The 16,097-nt window shown below is 30.9% G+C and overlaps 6 protein-coding genes across 6 annotated transcripts; 1 reads left to right on the top strand and 5 right to left on the bottom strand.

Annotated features, from left to right (window-relative positions):
• Positions 1-865: 865 nt before the first annotated feature.
• BX663DRAFT_498634 (uncharacterized protein) lies at positions 866-2,304 on the top strand. The gene is made up of 4 exons (XM_051526074.1): positions 866-1,044; positions 1,138-1,213; positions 1,356-1,512; positions 1,618-2,304. Exons 1-4 carry the CDS (start codon positions 963-965, stop codon positions 2,134-2,136), a joined length of 834 nt encoding a protein of 277 aa, XP_051386043.1. The 5' UTR covers positions 866-962; the 3' UTR covers positions 2,137-2,304.
• Positions 2,140-3,966, bottom strand: BX663DRAFT_498631 (uncharacterized protein). The gene is made up of 4 exons (XM_051526073.1): positions 3,829-3,966; positions 3,672-3,746; positions 2,868-3,609; positions 2,140-2,788 (listed from the first exon to the last, which is right to left on the bottom strand). Exons 1-4 carry the CDS (start codon positions 3,841-3,843, stop codon positions 2,355-2,357), a joined length of 1,266 nt encoding a protein of 421 aa, XP_051386042.1. The 5' UTR covers positions 3,844-3,966; the 3' UTR covers positions 2,140-2,354.
• A 68-nt stretch (positions 3,967-4,034) lies between these two features.
• On the bottom strand, positions 4,035-6,728 carry BX663DRAFT_498628 (uncharacterized protein). The gene is made up of 7 exons (XM_051526072.1): positions 6,452-6,728; positions 6,193-6,300; positions 6,096-6,128; positions 5,976-6,032; positions 5,547-5,877; positions 4,196-5,414; positions 4,035-4,136 (listed from the first exon to the last, which is right to left on the bottom strand). The coding sequence occupies exons 1-7, from the start codon at positions 6,452-6,454 to the stop codon at positions 4,061-4,063; spliced, it is 1,827 nt and encodes a 608-aa protein (XP_051386041.1). The 5' UTR covers positions 6,455-6,728; the 3' UTR covers positions 4,035-4,060.
• A 227-nt stretch (positions 6,729-6,955) lies between these two features.
• Positions 6,956-8,785, bottom strand: BX663DRAFT_428941 (major facilitator superfamily domain-containing protein; the record flags this gene model as incomplete). The annotated part of the gene is made up of 5 exons (XM_051522706.1): positions 6,956-7,372; positions 7,448-7,839; positions 7,900-8,044; positions 8,124-8,374; positions 8,440-8,785. The coding sequence occupies 5 exons, from the start codon at positions 8,783-8,785 to the stop codon at positions 6,956-6,958; spliced, it is 1,551 nt and encodes a 516-aa protein (XP_051386040.1).
• Positions 8,786-10,153: 1,368 nt separating this feature from the next.
• On the bottom strand, positions 10,154-13,481 carry BX663DRAFT_428813 (uncharacterized protein; the record flags this gene model as incomplete). The annotated part of the gene is made up of 3 exons (XM_051522701.1): positions 10,154-12,611; positions 12,690-12,836; positions 12,913-13,481. 3 exons carry the CDS (start codon positions 13,479-13,481, stop codon positions 10,154-10,156), a joined length of 3,174 nt encoding a protein of 1,057 aa, XP_051386039.1.
• Positions 13,482-14,310: 829 nt separating this feature from the next.
• On the bottom strand, positions 14,311-15,859 carry BX663DRAFT_428951 (uncharacterized protein; the record flags this gene model as incomplete). The annotated part of the gene is made up of 8 exons (XM_051522707.1): positions 14,311-14,526; positions 14,593-14,688; positions 14,756-14,835; positions 14,904-14,985; positions 15,043-15,161; positions 15,229-15,318; positions 15,430-15,695; positions 15,765-15,859. The coding sequence occupies 8 exons, from the start codon at positions 15,857-15,859 to the stop codon at positions 14,311-14,313; spliced, it is 1,044 nt and encodes a 347-aa protein (XP_051386038.1).
• Positions 15,860-16,097: the final 238 nt, after the last annotated feature.

Here is a 16,097-nt window from a genome sequence, read left to right as displayed (position 1 = left end):
ATGGAAATAAAGAGTACCTCTTCTGGTTAAGTATCAATATCTCTATTAAACTATGTAAGACAACTTTGGTATTTTCATTCTCCTATCATTGATTCTAGACACATTCTTCTTCTTCTACGTCTACTATTACTTGCGAAACAAATAAATTAGAACATCAACCGTTGATGGTATACAGCAAACATATTCAAAAATTATTACTATTTTAATGCTTTAAGCTAAGCTTACAAAGTTACTTGACTGTTATCCTTAGGAACGATAAGCTACTGTGTTTAAAGAGAAACACTATATTCATTTTAATTTAATTTAAATTTGTATAGGTGGGCTAGTTGTTAATATTTAATTTTCGTCTTCTGAAACAAGTCTTTGTAGTAAGCAAAAATGCTTTGAACAAGTTAGAAATCCAGCGCCACAGATAGACAAACTTTCATAATCATTTACTGTGTATCTGATGAATATCCTTTATTAGCTACTATAGTACGATAAGAAGACATCAAAAATTATTTTTTATAAGCACACTCATATCTTGTTTGTTTTACTACTTTTTATCATTAGCAATCCTATTATTTTTTTTTTTTTTTGCAGATAAAGTAAATCTGGTTTGTTTTATGCGTACAACATATAATAGATTGTCTGCTGGAAGAGTATATGTTTAACAAAGAAAGGAATTTATTTCTGCATTATTATTACTTTTTGTACATCAAAAAATTTGTTGCAAATTTACATAAATCGTACCATAATTGTACCCCTTTGTTTAACCTGCCATTTTTAAGTTGATTAAAAAAATTAAAAAAAAAAAAAAAATACCGACGAAACATATTCAATTATTAGAAACACATGATTTTTTTTTTCATTTCTTTTTTCTGAAATAATAATTAACACAAGCATATATTGTATTTCCTTAATTTCTTTTCTCTCTCTCTCTCTTTCTCTATTTTCCTTTGATTTACTTCTTCTTTTTATTTATGCCAACTATCGAAGAATTAATACCTTTATTTCTTACGATTAGCATCGTAATTGGAACTTATTATTATTTCAATTCGAAAAGTAAATATAGTCGTACATTTATACACTTGTTATAATTAGAGTGTCAATATTTAGCAATAACCTGTAAAAAATATAATAATAATAATAATATAGGAAAAATATTAGATCCTAAAGTATTTAGAAGCTTTAAACTCATTGAAAAGACTTATGTTTCACATAACACATCAAAGTAATCATTCACTTAAATCAAGTCAATTATTATTATTATTATTATCCTCTTCTCTCTCTCTCCTCTTTCCTCTCTTTCTTCTTTTTATTATACAAGCAAATTATACAAGTCATGTTTCATTTGATTTAACCAAATCTTATAGGTATCGTTTTCAATTACCACAACCTGATGATGTATTAGGATTACCTGTTGGTCAACACATTTCTATCATGGCAGAAATCAATGGTAAAAAAATTTCAAGGAGTTATACACCTATTACACCAGAAGAAGATAGAGGGCATTTTGATCTAGTTATTAAGGTACTTTTTTTTTTTTTTTTTTTTTTTTGAATGGAAATAGAATGAAAGGAAAGTAGCCTAGATAATACGGGGTTTTTTTATAGTTATTGTTATTTTTATTTTTAGTCTTACCCCACAGGAAATATATCAAAATTAATGGGAGAATTAAAAGTAGGTGATTCAGTAGGTATGAGAGGACCTAAGGGGAGTTTTGAATATACCTGTAATATGGTGAGAGCTATTGGTATGATTGCAGGTGGTACAGGAATTACACCTATGCTTCCAATTATTCGACGTGTGTGTAATAATCCAGCAGATAAGACAAAAATTGATTTAATTTTTGCAAATGTGACTGAAGAGGATATATTGTTAAGAAAGGAATTAGATGAAATTGCTGCTGCTTCATCAGATAATTTTAGAGTACATTATGTATTAGAGAAGCCTCCAGAGAACTGGTCAGGTGAAGTTGGTTTAGTTACAAAGGAAATAATTCAAAAATATTGTCCAAAACCAGCAAAGGATATAAAAGTTTTAATTTGTGGTCCTTTACCGATGGTTAAATCAATGACAGCTGCAACTACTGAATTAGGCTATCAGAAGCCTAGAGCTGTTTCAAAAATGGAAGATCAAGTTTATAAATTTTAATCCATGTAATATATCCTTTTTTTTTCTCATTATAGCAGCAACACATATATACATCATAATCTTCATCTCACTCACTCTCTCACTCACTCTCTCACTTACTCACTTACTCACTCACTCTCTCACTCACTTACTCTCTCTCACTTACTCTCTCTCTTTCTTCCACTTTGTACATGTAAAAACAATAAAATAAAATGTACTTGTACTTTTTTTGTTTTTGTTTAGTAAATAGAATTTGCTTTAAATCGTATAGCAAGATTAGCCTGACATAATCCATACTTTTCTGTTTCGATATCAATCTTTGTCCATCTTGGCCAAATACCTACTACTTGTTCCTTTTCTATAAACTTCTTCACTGATACATATCCAGTTACATATGCAAAAGAAAAGGCAAATAACTCCTTTTCATTTTCAGACTGTGATAAATAAGTGGGTAATGACAGTGTCGTTTGGGATGCAAAATCTTTAATAGAATCATTTTGTGTATTACTTAAACTAGACCCATCTTCTGGTAAAAGATATTGAATTTCTTCTTCTTTTAAAGGTATACACCATGCAAATATAAGCCCTCCCTCAGTCCATCTTTCTATCATACGATATAAACATGATTCTGGGTGTAATTGACATACCTTTACAATAGATCCATATTCTGCCACTATTTGGTAAATATATTATAACAATGCATTATTTTTTTTTGAATACATATGTATTTATTTATAGAAAGCCTTACTTACTTTGACTATTTACTTTTTCTTCCCATTCACAAAATGATTTCTTTTCTTTTATAATATGCGTCATGGCAGTATCAGCTAAACCGCCTTTCTTGAATCGTGTAGAATTTCGAATGGTTCCTTCAATATGAGGCTCTAACTCAAATTCAAGGGAAGAGATAACTTGAGAAGAAGAGGGCTCGTTACGAGGAGATTCAAATTCAAATTCAAGAGAAGAAGAAGAAGCCAAGTGGGAATAAGATGATATGTCCTTTGAAGTAGGAATGACAAACTCATATTCTTCTTCTAGCTCGTCTACTGCTTCTTCATCTATATCTGATGTTATAACCGTCTCTTTTGGTTTTACATTCTCTTCAGTAAAGCTCATAATAGTATCATTATCACTTGTAAACTCTGAAATGATACTTTCGGCTTTTTCTTCATCAATGTGTCCATCTAAATCAAATAAAAGAGAAGCAGATAGTTGTGAATCATTAAATTCTGAACGTACTTGTGACCAAGAGGGTTCTTGTTGACTATCAACACAGTTTTGTGATAGTTCAAACGATGATGCTTGTTGAGGAGATTCGTTATCCTGTTTAAAAGGCTTTTCCCATGGATCAATTATACTATTATTTTCTGATTGCTGACTAAATGATGAAATAGGATCTTCTTGTAAAAGTTTTTCTTCCTGTTCGATACTTAATGGCTTTTTAGTAGAATCTACAAGCTCAAATTCAAATTCTAAATCATCTTTATTCTCATTCTATGCAAATAGATGTATACTTCATTTAAAAAGTTTTATTTACTTTTATTTTGATCATTTACCTTATGAAAGTTTGAGGACAAAGCTTTTTGAGGTTCAAATGGGTGTATTAACTTGGCCTTTTTATTAGTATGTTTCTTTAAATTTAAAAAAAAAAAGTATTTGAAATGAACACATCAATTACTATTTGAATAAACTCTTTTAATAATTAATAGTTACAATTCGTTTTGGCATTGCATTGATTAAACATAAAAAACATGAAAATAAATAGGCATTCCTGCATTTTTATACAAAATTAAAACTGCGTATATATTTTTCTTTATAGGTAAAGTGCATGTATTATATGTTACAAAAAAAAAAAAAAAAAAAAAAAAAAAAAAAAAAAAAAAAAAAAAAAAAAAAAAAAAAAACAAACAAATATTATACAGAGAAATAATAACAATACAAAAAATTAAAAATCAAACTGTCCACGGAAAGCATCTAAATTACGATGATCACATTCAGCAGCAAGATCCTCACGACTCATCCTAGAAAAAAAAACATAATGTTATTTGCTTTAAAATAGATAAATAAAGAATAGACTTACATGTACATTAATAAACGTAAACTATCCCAAATACCATCACTTGTACCATTAGGCACATCCACTAGAATACTCTTTTCAGCAGCTCTTGCTGCTTGTCCAGCAGACATTGCAGCTGCACGTTGTAGATCAAGTGCAGTTAAAAGATGTTCAGCAGCTTCTCTATGTTGCCCTAAATTCATACAACTGATGGCTAGATTATATCTCGCTCGAACAAAGGAAGGATTGATTTGAAGGGCATTAAAGTACATTTCAATAGCACCCATACTATCTCGTGAATTAGCCAAAGTAGCACCTACTTTATTCCATAACTGATAATCATAAGGTCGACTAATGAGAGCTGCTTTAAAGCAATCAACTGCTTTATCGTATTCTTCTGACATATTAAATAGAACACCTAATCCAACTTGAACATCTGCATCCATTTCTTCTCCTGGTGCTGTACGAGCTGCCTCCAAAAATAACTGTGTAATATAATCATGTCGTTTCATTTCATCTGTATAATGATAACCTAATTTACCGTCCTTTAAAATATGTTTATAGTTTGAACTATTAGCAATCCATTGTTCTAAACAATTATAAGCATCCATACGACAATGCTCGTTGGTATAGCTAACAGCTAAGGCGAGCCATGCATCAATACAATTTGGATCAATTGCAACCGCCTTTTCTAGTGCTGTAATGGCAGCAGCATCACGTTCATTCTCTTGTTGCTTCAATCCAAGTTGTTCCCATGTCTTTGCATCTTCTGGTGCTAATTGTGCCTTTGCTTCTAATGCCATAATCGTATCCGCCAAGGTTGTATGAACGGCATTGATAGCTTCAGGATAGGATAAATAAGGATTATCAGCCATATAATGGTATACCTCATATTCAGGATGAATGGCACGATAACCATAAGGTTTACCGTCCGGCTGTAAACGATCATATTCCTTTTGTTCAAGTTCTGTTGCTTTACTATCGATACTTTGCTTATAGTTTTTAATCCATTCCTCTTCATTCTCTAAACTTTTTGTGAGAGCTGCTTTCCCTTGTGCAGTCAAATCATGATATTGACTAAATTCCTTTGTCCAGTCCTTGGCATCCAATAACTCTGATGATGACCTAACCGGTGTTGTACGTAAGGCTTGTGGCTGCGGTTGTTGTTGTTGTATACGATGCTGTGCTTCCCATGTTTCATGATCTGCAAATTCTTTGTCCCAATCCCTATCCATTTGTGTAGCTTTAATAAATATTTATTTTAGTTACATATATACATACATACATACATACATATATTTATATTATATATTTATATATGTATATATATTAATCCATTCTCTTTTTTTTTTTTTTTTTTTTTTTATCTCTTTACAGTCATTCATTTCTTCAAATACACGTTCAAAAGCTAGTTGTTCTTCTTCTGATACATCAGGTGAGGGAATTTGTTGGAAATTAGAAAACTCTTCAGTCCAAATTGTTGGGCTTTGAGGAACAGGAGACCTTATAGGTGTATGTCTTTGATAAATATGTTCAAATTCTTTAAATCTATAGCCAGGAGATGAAGATTGACTGTGATTAGAAAAATCACGTACCCAATCCTCCTTTACAACTGATGAAGTGTCGGGAGGTATATGTGCTTCGAAAGGACTTGATGTGTTGCTTCTATTTTTTTGTTCGTTATGCTGAAAAAATTCATCTGCCAACTAAAGGATATATATGTATGTATGTATGTATTAAACAGGTATTGATTTAGTTTTCTTTATGTATATATACATATATATATATATATTGCTTAACTTACATTATCTGCAGCAAATACAGGACTTTGGTTTGATTTACTTCGAAATGTAGATACTGACTATATTGTGTATTCTTAGTTTTTATAACTATCAAGTTGATATATATATATACAAGTATTTACCTTGGAACTTTCACCTTGCGGATGATAACGATCCTATGTATACATTTAATTTAGAAACCAAATTTATTTTATGCAACCAAATATATAGATGCATTACTTGTTGTAAACTTCGATCTTGTCTCAATTGCTTCATTAAATGGGTTAAGCCATTATCAGATCCACACTCAGACCCAGCACCGGTTAATTTTGAAAATGCCATGTATATCTAAATTTGGTTCAGTAAATGATAATATATAAAGAAGTCAGTACAATAAATAGATAAATAAAAGCCCTGTTATTTTTTTTTTTAAAAAAAAAAAAAAAAAAAAAAAAAAAATTGCGGGAAAAAAAAATATTTTTAACAAAAGGCTATTTACCATGTTTTACCATTTATTATCAAGTGAAGAAAGAAGGACAAGTACTATTACTGTATTCAAATCGTTTATTCATGAGTACAACAACATAAAATTATGTTCTGTTGTTGTATCTTTATCAAGAAGTTTGTCTCAGTTGTTAAGTATTTTCACTATTATCACATCTGTTATAGAAAAAAAGAAAAGAAAAAAAAAATGAAACAAAAGCAAAATTATAATTATGGAATTTGACCCAAAGATAAAATTTCTTTTAGTGACAAATAGATTGGACTAGTTTGATGATATTCACTACATTTGGAACTATTATGTTTACATAAGAATAAATGAATTTTTATTATTATAATATACATTATAGAATATATGTGTATGAAGTAATAGGTAATACAAGTTGTAACAATAAGAATAAGAATAGTTATGTTATGAAAGAGGTGGTGTAGGATTAGGGTGGTGTTAGGGATATATATAAATATATAACGTACTTGTCTATTTGATTCATTCTAATATAAATTAAGACTTAACTGAATCTGAAGAGCTTTTGTTATCATAGTGTACTATTTCAAATTGTCGACTATCTTCTATACCAATATTATTTACATCGTAATTGTTTTGAGCAAGATATTCGCGAAAATCGATATCTTCTTTGATTAATCCATCTGGTCCAATCTCTGGAAGAAGAAACCATGCAATAAAACTAGCTGCAACCGCAATACCACTACTCACTAAAAATGGACCACGATAGCCACCCATGGCATTTTCCATTGGTATGAAAGCTAATGTACCTACCGTAGCACCTACTTTACCAACAGCTGCAGCAATACCATAACAGGTGCCTCTTACTGCTGTGGGGAATAGTTCCATCGCATTTAGACCCATTGTAGGGCCCGGTCCATATTCTCCTAATGCTAAGAATATACCGTACATAATCTATTATATAAATATATGATAATGCATAAATTAAATCTGCGAATAATAATAATTTATTTATATTCTACTACTTACAATAAACATGGGCATACAATTCTTTGATAAGGGTTCATAAACACCACCAAGAATTATACCTACAATACCTTGAGCAAGTAAACCAAAAGATAGAGTCTTTCTACGACCAATACGATCAACTGAATAAGCACCTGCAAGACAACCAGGAAGATAGAATGAATAAAGAAGGATATTCCAAGCAACTACAGAAATAGTAGATTCACCATTAGCTACACTATTAATAATAATAGATGAAAATACTCCGCTGGGATAGGAAATAAAATCATAAATAAACCATAAACCAGAACTAAGAAGGATACGGAACCAATATTTTTTGAAAATAAGAAAATAAGGCACTTTTTTCTTCATTGCTCCTTTACGATAATGTTCAGAATCTGCCATCTTGAGTCGAACTAACATATGATTTAATATGCAAAAAAAATTTGAGCAGAAAGTGATTTTTTACGACTTACAGTATAAAACAGACAAAGGTGGTACAACACCAAAACCAAGGCAGAGACGCCAGACAGGTTCTAAATGATCTTTAAAAATGGCTAATAAAATCACTGGAATAATAGCAGATATAACATAGCCAAAATCAATTACAAAATTGGTTACCTATATAGTAAAGATTTAGTTTTTTTTTTTTAAAAAAAATAGCAAAAAAAAAAAAATAGGGTTATACACAGTCACTTACCATAACAAATAAACCGCCACGTCTACCAGGAGCAACTTCATCTGCAGATTCACCTGCAGAAACAGAACTACAAGGATATTCACCACCTACACCAACACCAAGAATACCTCTGGAAATGATCATCATCCAAAGCATCCCATTTACAGAAGTTCCATTTGAAGCACAAGATAAAGCAGCGCCTATAATGACAAGAAGTGTAGTAGCAATGAGACCAATCTTACGTCCGACACGATCAATTATAAGACCGAAGCCTATCAATTACGTTTACTTGTTTATAAAATTATGGAGAAAGCCGAAAAGGTATAGTTATAATTACCTAGTTGACCTACAATAGCACCTACAAACATAGCATAAGATAAACGAGATTTCATACTAGCATTAAAGACATCAGTGCCATAAATTTTAGTCAGAAAAAGGTTAACAAAACTAATTACGCCTGATTGATAACCATCTGATAATAAAGCAAATCCACTAAAAAGTACATTAAAATATGAAGCCGTTCTTCCCTTCTTCTTACAAACATGAACTTCAATATTATCAGAATGAATAGAATTAGTACTTTGATAATTGTTTATAAATTTATTAGGAATATTTTCTTGATCTCTTATTCTTTCATCAACAACTAATTTTCCATTTTGATTATTTACAGAGTTTTCAGGCATTATTATTATTTATGCTATTTTTTTTTTAAAAAAAATAATAATAATAAAAAAAAAAAAAAAAGAGAGAGAGATAGAGAATCAAGTGGGAAGATAAAACACACAGCTGATAAGTACTTTATATTTTTTTTTTGGCACTTGACTTAATCCGAAAATTGCATTTTTTTTTTATCCAGAGTAATTTAAACTCAGATATTATTTTTTTTTTTTTGTGTCAGTACATGATGCAACTTTTGTATTAAATCAACAAAATGTTTCAATACGAAAAAAAAAAGTAGACATCAACAGTACTAATTGAAATGAAAGAAGGCATATATGAAATTGAGCCAATAAGAATGTACAAAGTTCAAGAAATGATGTGTAATTTATGTCTGCAGTAATAAATATTTTATAATAGATCATAAATGAATATAAAAAGGAGGGAGAGAAGGAGGATTCATGGACTTTGAGGGGGGGGGCACGTGCGCTGAATTCTGCGTACTATTAAAACATGTAACAAAAAGTGTAAGTTTATGCTTTTGTATAGTAAAAATTTAAATCTCCAATACAATTCGAATTGTGCCTGTGAAATTAAGTTTATAGACCGTCATAATAAATTATTACTTGAGTGTAACCAATCCTCATTATTTGTTAAAAAAAAAATAAAAAAAAAGACTCCATAATCTACAGATTTTCAAGGGAAAAAAAAAAGTATGTATGATGGAAGCCTTATTATACTTCCTTATCTATGCTCATTTAAAAATTGATCTTATAGTCTTCTTTTATAAAGTATATAGACACTTTTCTTTTCTTTTTTCTAACAAGTTTATTAAATAGCTATATCACTTGTACGTATTTTGTATTTTTCTTGGACTTAAAAAGAACGTACCTCATGATTGGGAAGACAGATCTATCAATGATATATTGGTTATAATTGTACAAAGATATTGAAAAAAAAATAATATCGAATATGAATCTTAATATTGTATCCTTTTTTTTTCTAGAATAATCTATTATGTATATACATGTATGCATTTATATATAAAAGCAATTTATGTTATGTGTCAATTACAAGCAAATTTTTAATTATATATTCATACACATCATAGGATAAGATAAGCTGTACTTTATCTATTAAACATAGGACAATAACAAAGTTACAATTTTTAATATAGTGAATAAATTTCTTTTTTATTAATATTTGTATAATTGCAGTCTATCTGGGAAAAAAAAAATCCCGTTTTTTTCGGTTCTTATATATTATAGAATTTATTGTTTCATTACATTATATTTGTTACTAAATTAATATAATTTGATAGTTTTATATAAAACGGTAATATACATATATAATAGAAATAGGCCCTGTAAAATAGATGAAATATCTAATTAGATCTAGAGGGAAGGATCGTAGAAACCAACAGTTTGCCAACGCTTCAAGTACTTGGCAAACAAATTAGTGTCTAAAACGGGACATTCCTTAATGATGGGGGCTATAAGACTTGTCTTCTTAGTTTGCCAAATAGGGAACTTGAAACTATCATTAAAGTTGGATTCATAAAAGGAAAGAAGCTTACTAGCAGGGTTAGTAGTATCCTTGGCAAGATCTTCAACCCATTGGCTAGTTGAAATAGTTTCAAATTTCATACCAGCCCCCTTCATCGCCTCAAGGACATCGACCCAATGAATAAGGTTAGGATTTACAACGTGATAGACACAATTCTTGTTATCGGCTGACAAATAAGCAGTACGAAGCATAATTTCCACAATAGAGGCAGAGGCATAATCTACTGTAATCCAATCAATAACAGTATCTAATTCAGGCATCTTGTGCATCACTGAGCCACCACCAATAAACATTAAAGGATATTGTTCAGAGATATTCCATACGCCATTGATAGAGTCACCGCAGACTTGGCCAAGACGTTCGACATAACAGGGGAAGTTCTTTTCGACAGTCAAATAGTTGAACAAAATTTCGACTACAAACTTGGAATGAGCATAACCCATAGGCATAGTGACGTGGGCATCAAGAGGTAAAGGCTCTTCCGCAATCTCCTCACCAGCAGCGGCACTAGCAGAGACACTAGAGATAAAGTGAACATGCATCGGGTTCACTTCCTTATAAGCAAACTTTAACAAATTATAGAAGGGTGCGATACACTCCTTATCGTAGTGCTCAATATTCATATTAAAATCAAGTAACCAGGCACAGTGTTGAACAATGGTAACCTCTTCTTTCAGTTGATTGTATTTTTCTTCAGAGAAGCCAAGGAAAGGCTCATTGAAGTTCATCGGTAACACCTCAACACGATCCGTCTTTAAGAGAGTGACATTCAAGTCACGAGATTCAAATGATTCAATAAGACGCTCAAATAACTTCTCGGCCTGGCCACGGACACAACAATACACTTTCTTCACTTCCTTGTTTTCTAATAAATCGCGTAACATAAAGGAACCTAAAGAACCTGTGGCACCTGTTAAGAGGATAACCTTATCCCTCTTGTCGCTATAATCATTCTTTGCAAAAGGGAAATCAGCCTTCGCTTTCTTGATATAATTCTTAGCCAGTTCCTGAGTTTCATGAGTCCGTTTCTCTAATTGTTCATTTATATCTTCCCTTTGATCACTCAAGAGGGCACTACGCATAGAATGAATACTTGGATGTTCAAATAAGAAATTTTGAGGGACATTATCAAAATACTGAGCAATCTTATTACGAAGTTGAATAGATAAAAGAGAGTTAAGGCCCAAGTCAAATATAGATTGATGATGATCCTTGAACGATGATTTAGCAATACCCAAGACATCAGCAGCACTATCAATCAAGAAATTTTCCACTTGTTCAGGTACCCAAGTGGAGCTATCGTCATTACTAAGTTTACCTCGTTTAGGGCCCTCCAAGAAATCATAATAGAGTTTATCGATCATTTCCTTAAAGTCAGCAGTAACCCTCTTACGAATGACTGTACCCTTATCTGTAGAAGGTAAATGTTGATCAAAGGGTAAAATTTTAACCATTTGAGGAAGAATGATACTATGATTAGGACATTCCTTGTTAGCTTCTTTAACAGCATCATGAACAGCTGCAATGATATCCTCAGGTCCGAAATGTATAGCATAATCCATATCCACTTCAATCAGAGCAGCAGTACATTGACGAGATTGACCAAGTACAACAACTTGCTTCACCATGGGGCTTTCACGAATAGTACCTTCCATAGGAAGCGGGTTTGTCTTTTCACCATTCTCCATAATAATAGTATCATCACGACGACCTAAATATTGATAGCGACCGGGGCAATTAGGATCTTGTTTAAAGAGATCATTTGTATCATAACCACCATCTTCACGATTGCCCACACCAGTAGCCATGTAAGGAGAATCGGCACGTAAGTAAAGGTGATAGACATCCGGTTCAGAAGGGTCATTTATTTCATAGACGGCATAAGGCTTGCCCTCTGAATCATAGCAGTCAAACATAGAAACAGAATTCCAGCTTTTACTGTTATTGTTCATATCAGATGTCATAATAGGCCCAATTTCAGTCGTACCATACATCGTATGAATATTAATACCTTGAGCATGAAGCCAGTCACCTGATTCGCGTTTAAATGGGGCACCACCAAAGAGAATATACTTTAGGCGTCTAACATGAGTAAAGTCATTATGTTCTTTAAGGTAAAAAATCATTTCTTCTAGGATAAGAGGAGGTGCACAGAGTAAAGTACATTTATTTGAGACAAATGATTCATGAATTTCAGATTGAGAAGCAGGAAGTTTAGGTAAGAAAATAGTGCTGGCCCCAAAGGTGACCATAGAGAAACAGGCAAAGACACCAAAAATATGAAAGCTAATACAAAAAAAAAAAAAAAAAAAAAAAACATTAAATCTCCATTTAAAAATGTATTTGATTTAAAATACAACTTACAGTGGTGCACAAGTAAGCATAACATCTTTATCAGTAATCTTTTCTAAACCTTCTTTAGCATTGACAATCAAATGGTAACACCTTAACATGTTGAGCAAATATCTGTTACTAAGATAGATAGGTTTAGGGAATGAAGTCGAACCAGAACTATATAAAATATTTGCGTGAGTTTTTTTTTTTTTTTTTCTTATTAAATAATTATATACGGTATAAATAAATTTACCTATGGATAATTAAAGCAGATTTCTCTTTGTCATCATCAGAAAAACTCATATCCAGTAATTGTTTATAGTCAGGATTTAAAGGTTCTTTAAGAAGAGTATCAATGTCAAGGAAAGTAATAGTGATGATCTTAACATTAGGGACATTAGAGGCAGCAGCACTAGCAATGGCACTGTATTTTTCATCAGCAATAAAAAGTTTAGAATTAGTCTTTTCCAGCAAATTCGTAATAGCAGCTTCAGAATTACGAGTAGATACGGCCATCATAGTTACACGTAATTTCATAATAGCGATCATAATGATCAAGTAAGTAACAGAATGATCACATATCAAGGAAATAACGTTAGCGTTTACTGCATTCTTAACCCACTTGCAAGCCAAATTAGTAGAGAGATGATCAATTTGAGCATAAGTTAGAGTCTTGTATCTACCATCAGAATAGTAACGAGCAAACACTTTATCGTCATGAACTTTAGATTGTGCATTTAAATAGTTGATAAATGCCTTGAAATGATCAGTAACAGTATAGCCATCAAGGAATGATACATCTGATTGGATATTGGCCGACATTTTTTTTTTTAACGAAATAGTATATATATAACTATATGTTAAAGATAAGTACTAAATCAAGACTCTGATGTTATAATTATCCCTTTTATATACCCAAGAGGGGTTACTTCATGTTTCATAGCCAAGGTAGAAAGTATAGGATAATTTTACCTATTTTAGACATATTATACAAGATTACGGTAAAACTTTTTATTCTACAGTTGACTTGAGTGCCTTTCTGGATAAAAATATAATAAAATAATAACGCGTATTTCTGTAATTAAAAGGAGACATTATCATCATTATAAGTAACTATTCCTTATTTAGTCCAACTTGAAATGCCATTTATATTAACAGTCAAGAATGAATGGTCTTTTTTTTTTGTCAACGATATTTCTTCGCTGTATAATTTTTCCAAATTAGGGTCATTTTAATATTATGCAATAAAACTGTTGTACATAATAAACTTTCAAATTTTTATACTCTCCTGCTTTCCTTCAGATACATACTAAACAGTCGAAAGAGGTTTACTATAGATAACAAAATAAGATGAAGGTATTTAACACGTTAGAAAAATGTTATCATAATATATTTATTAAAGGAATAAAAATCCTCTCGTTGATAACATTATTACGTAATCCTCTCTCTCTTTCTTTCTCTCTCTCTCTCTCCATTAATAAGTTGAATTTATGATTATAATATGTATCAATGATCTAATTTGAAAAGAAAAAAAATTATTTTTTTGTACATGCAGTAGTATATATCAAATGCTTCTTTTTAGTAAGTAAAATTTAGATATGAATAAAAACAAACTGTCTTTTTTTCTCCAATATATGTATATAAATATCTTTTAACGGTTAAAAGCAGCCACACTAGCACGACGTTCCTGTGCTTGAACTCCCACTATAGAGGCAAAGACACGAATAACATCTGTCATAGATACTACGCCAGTTGCTTGATTACATTCATCTACAACCCAAACACGATGCGCCTTTGTTGCAAGTAATTTGGCGATGGTAAATCCTAATGAAGTTTCTTGACGAACATCAAAGACTGGTAAGCGATCCTAATGAAAGAATATAGATAAGTCTATAATGCTTCTATTATGATAATTTCCTTTTTTTTTTTTTACTTGTCCATCCGCAATTCCTTGCTGAGTTCTAATATGACTAACAAACTGTAAGCATGTCTTCCAAAGTAAACGATGATTATATCCCTTCATAACATGCTATAATTAAGATATAATTTAATTTCACTATTACTATTACTCACATTTACACACTAGTTCTACATACTCTAACGTCTGTTAAACTTATATTTCCTATAACATATTTTCCGCCACGAAGTACAGCTACAGATGAGATACCATGAGTGCCTATTAATTAAAAAAGGAAACTATTAATTTTAAATTTACGCATTAAAGACAATTTATAGAAACTGTACTCATTAAAGAAAGAGCCTCTAATACATTAGCACTTGCGTCAACACTGATAACTGTTTCATCACCAAGATTTAATTGACGAATCTACATAAACAATAAAATTATTATTTTTATACTACCTTATAAACTCTTTCACCTTACCGATTTATCTAATATTTCATCAATTTCTGGGAATTGCTTACGATTTTCAAACAAATATTTAACAACTGTAGACTGAGATAGAATACCAGCAACTTCACCATCTGGCTTTAAAATGCTCACTAATAATAAAAGTTATATACATATTTTAGTAAGATAAAATAAAACTCGTGTATAAGTCATATTTACCTCTATGAGTACCACACGCAAATACCTCTACTGCTGATAATAATGTAGCTTCCTGCATTATCGAATAAAATGGATTCTTACGTGATAGATCTTATATATATATATATATATATATGTATATATATATATAGAGAGAGGATTTTTATATATGAGCAGATATTGCAAATAATACTACTCTTCTTCAAAATTAAACCTACTTACCACTTGCCATACGAACAGGCACTTTGTATCCTTGTAATGCTCTATGAACAATATCTTTTATTTCAAATGATTCTGTGTCAACAATATCATCACTATCAGGCTGACCAGGTTTACGATGCAAAACCAAAAGAATATAGGCAATTACATCACCGTAATCAAACATTCCAATATAATGTCCCCTTTCACCATGTGCATAAACTGGTGCAGATGATATATTATTTTCCACAAGAACTTGGCAGGCCTCTTCAACAGAAAGATTACCGTCACTAAAATGTATAATTATAAATTTATGCATTTATATTTGAAATGTTTATTTATTTATTTATTTATTTTACATTTCAATCACTTTTTGATTATGAATCAGACTTGAAACGGGAATCATTGCCCATTTCTTTGTACTAGTTGTTATGCCTTCTCTGTTATTTTCCATCATTTTGATTAAGTAAAAACTAAAATAAAGTAAAAACAACAAAAAAAAAGAAAAAAAAAAAAAAAAAAAAACTTCCCGGGGGCGGGATTATAATGATCATCTGTTTTGACATGAAAAAAAAAAAGCTGTAATAAATACAAATTGCATTAAAATCAAATTTAATTGGTTCACATTATTTGGAAGTAATTAGTTCCTCTTCAGCAAATGTAAGATTAAATTATAGGACTTTATTTTTAAA

Source organism: Cokeromyces recurvatus (assembly GCF_025118155.1).
Source record: "Cokeromyces recurvatus strain NRRL 2243 chromosome Unknown BX663scaffold_4, whole genome shotgun sequence".
Classification (NCBI taxonomy): Eukaryota; Fungi; Mucoromycota; class Mucoromycetes; order Mucorales; family Mucoraceae; genus Cokeromyces; species Cokeromyces recurvatus.
This window is presented reverse-complemented; position numbering and strand designations above follow the sequence as displayed.

Excerpts from the sequence above, each read along its gene's own strand:
- BX663DRAFT_498628 (XM_051526072.1), bottom strand. Across the intron at positions 6,129-6,192 it reads AAGATCGAAGTTTACAACAA|GATCGTTATCATCCGCAAGG; the intron begins GTAATGCATCTA and ends ATGTATACATAG. Across the intron at positions 5,415-5,546 it reads ATTTGAAGAAATGAATGACT|CTACACAAATGGATAGGGAT; the intron begins GTAAAGAGATAA and ends TATTTATTAAAG.
- BX663DRAFT_498634 (XM_051526074.1), top strand. The coding sequence starts at position 963 with ATGCCAACTATCGAAGAATTAATACCTTTATTTCTTACGATTAGCATC. Across the intron at positions 1,214-1,355 it reads GTTTCACATAACACATCAAA|GTATCGTTTTCAATTACCAC; the intron begins GTAATCATTCAC and ends CAAATCTTATAG. Across the intron at positions 1,513-1,617 it reads ATTTTGATCTAGTTATTAAG|TCTTACCCCACAGGAAATAT; the intron begins GTACTTTTTTTT and ends TTTTATTTTTAG.
- BX663DRAFT_498631 (XM_051526073.1), bottom strand. Across the intron at positions 3,610-3,671 it reads TGTCCTCAAACTTTCATAAG|AATGAGAATAAAGATGATTT; the intron begins GTAAATGATCAA and ends CTATTTGCATAG. Across the intron at positions 2,789-2,867 it reads AGAAAAAGTAAATAGTCAAA|TGGCAGAATATGGATCTATT; the intron begins GTAAGTAAGGCT and ends TTTACCAAATAG.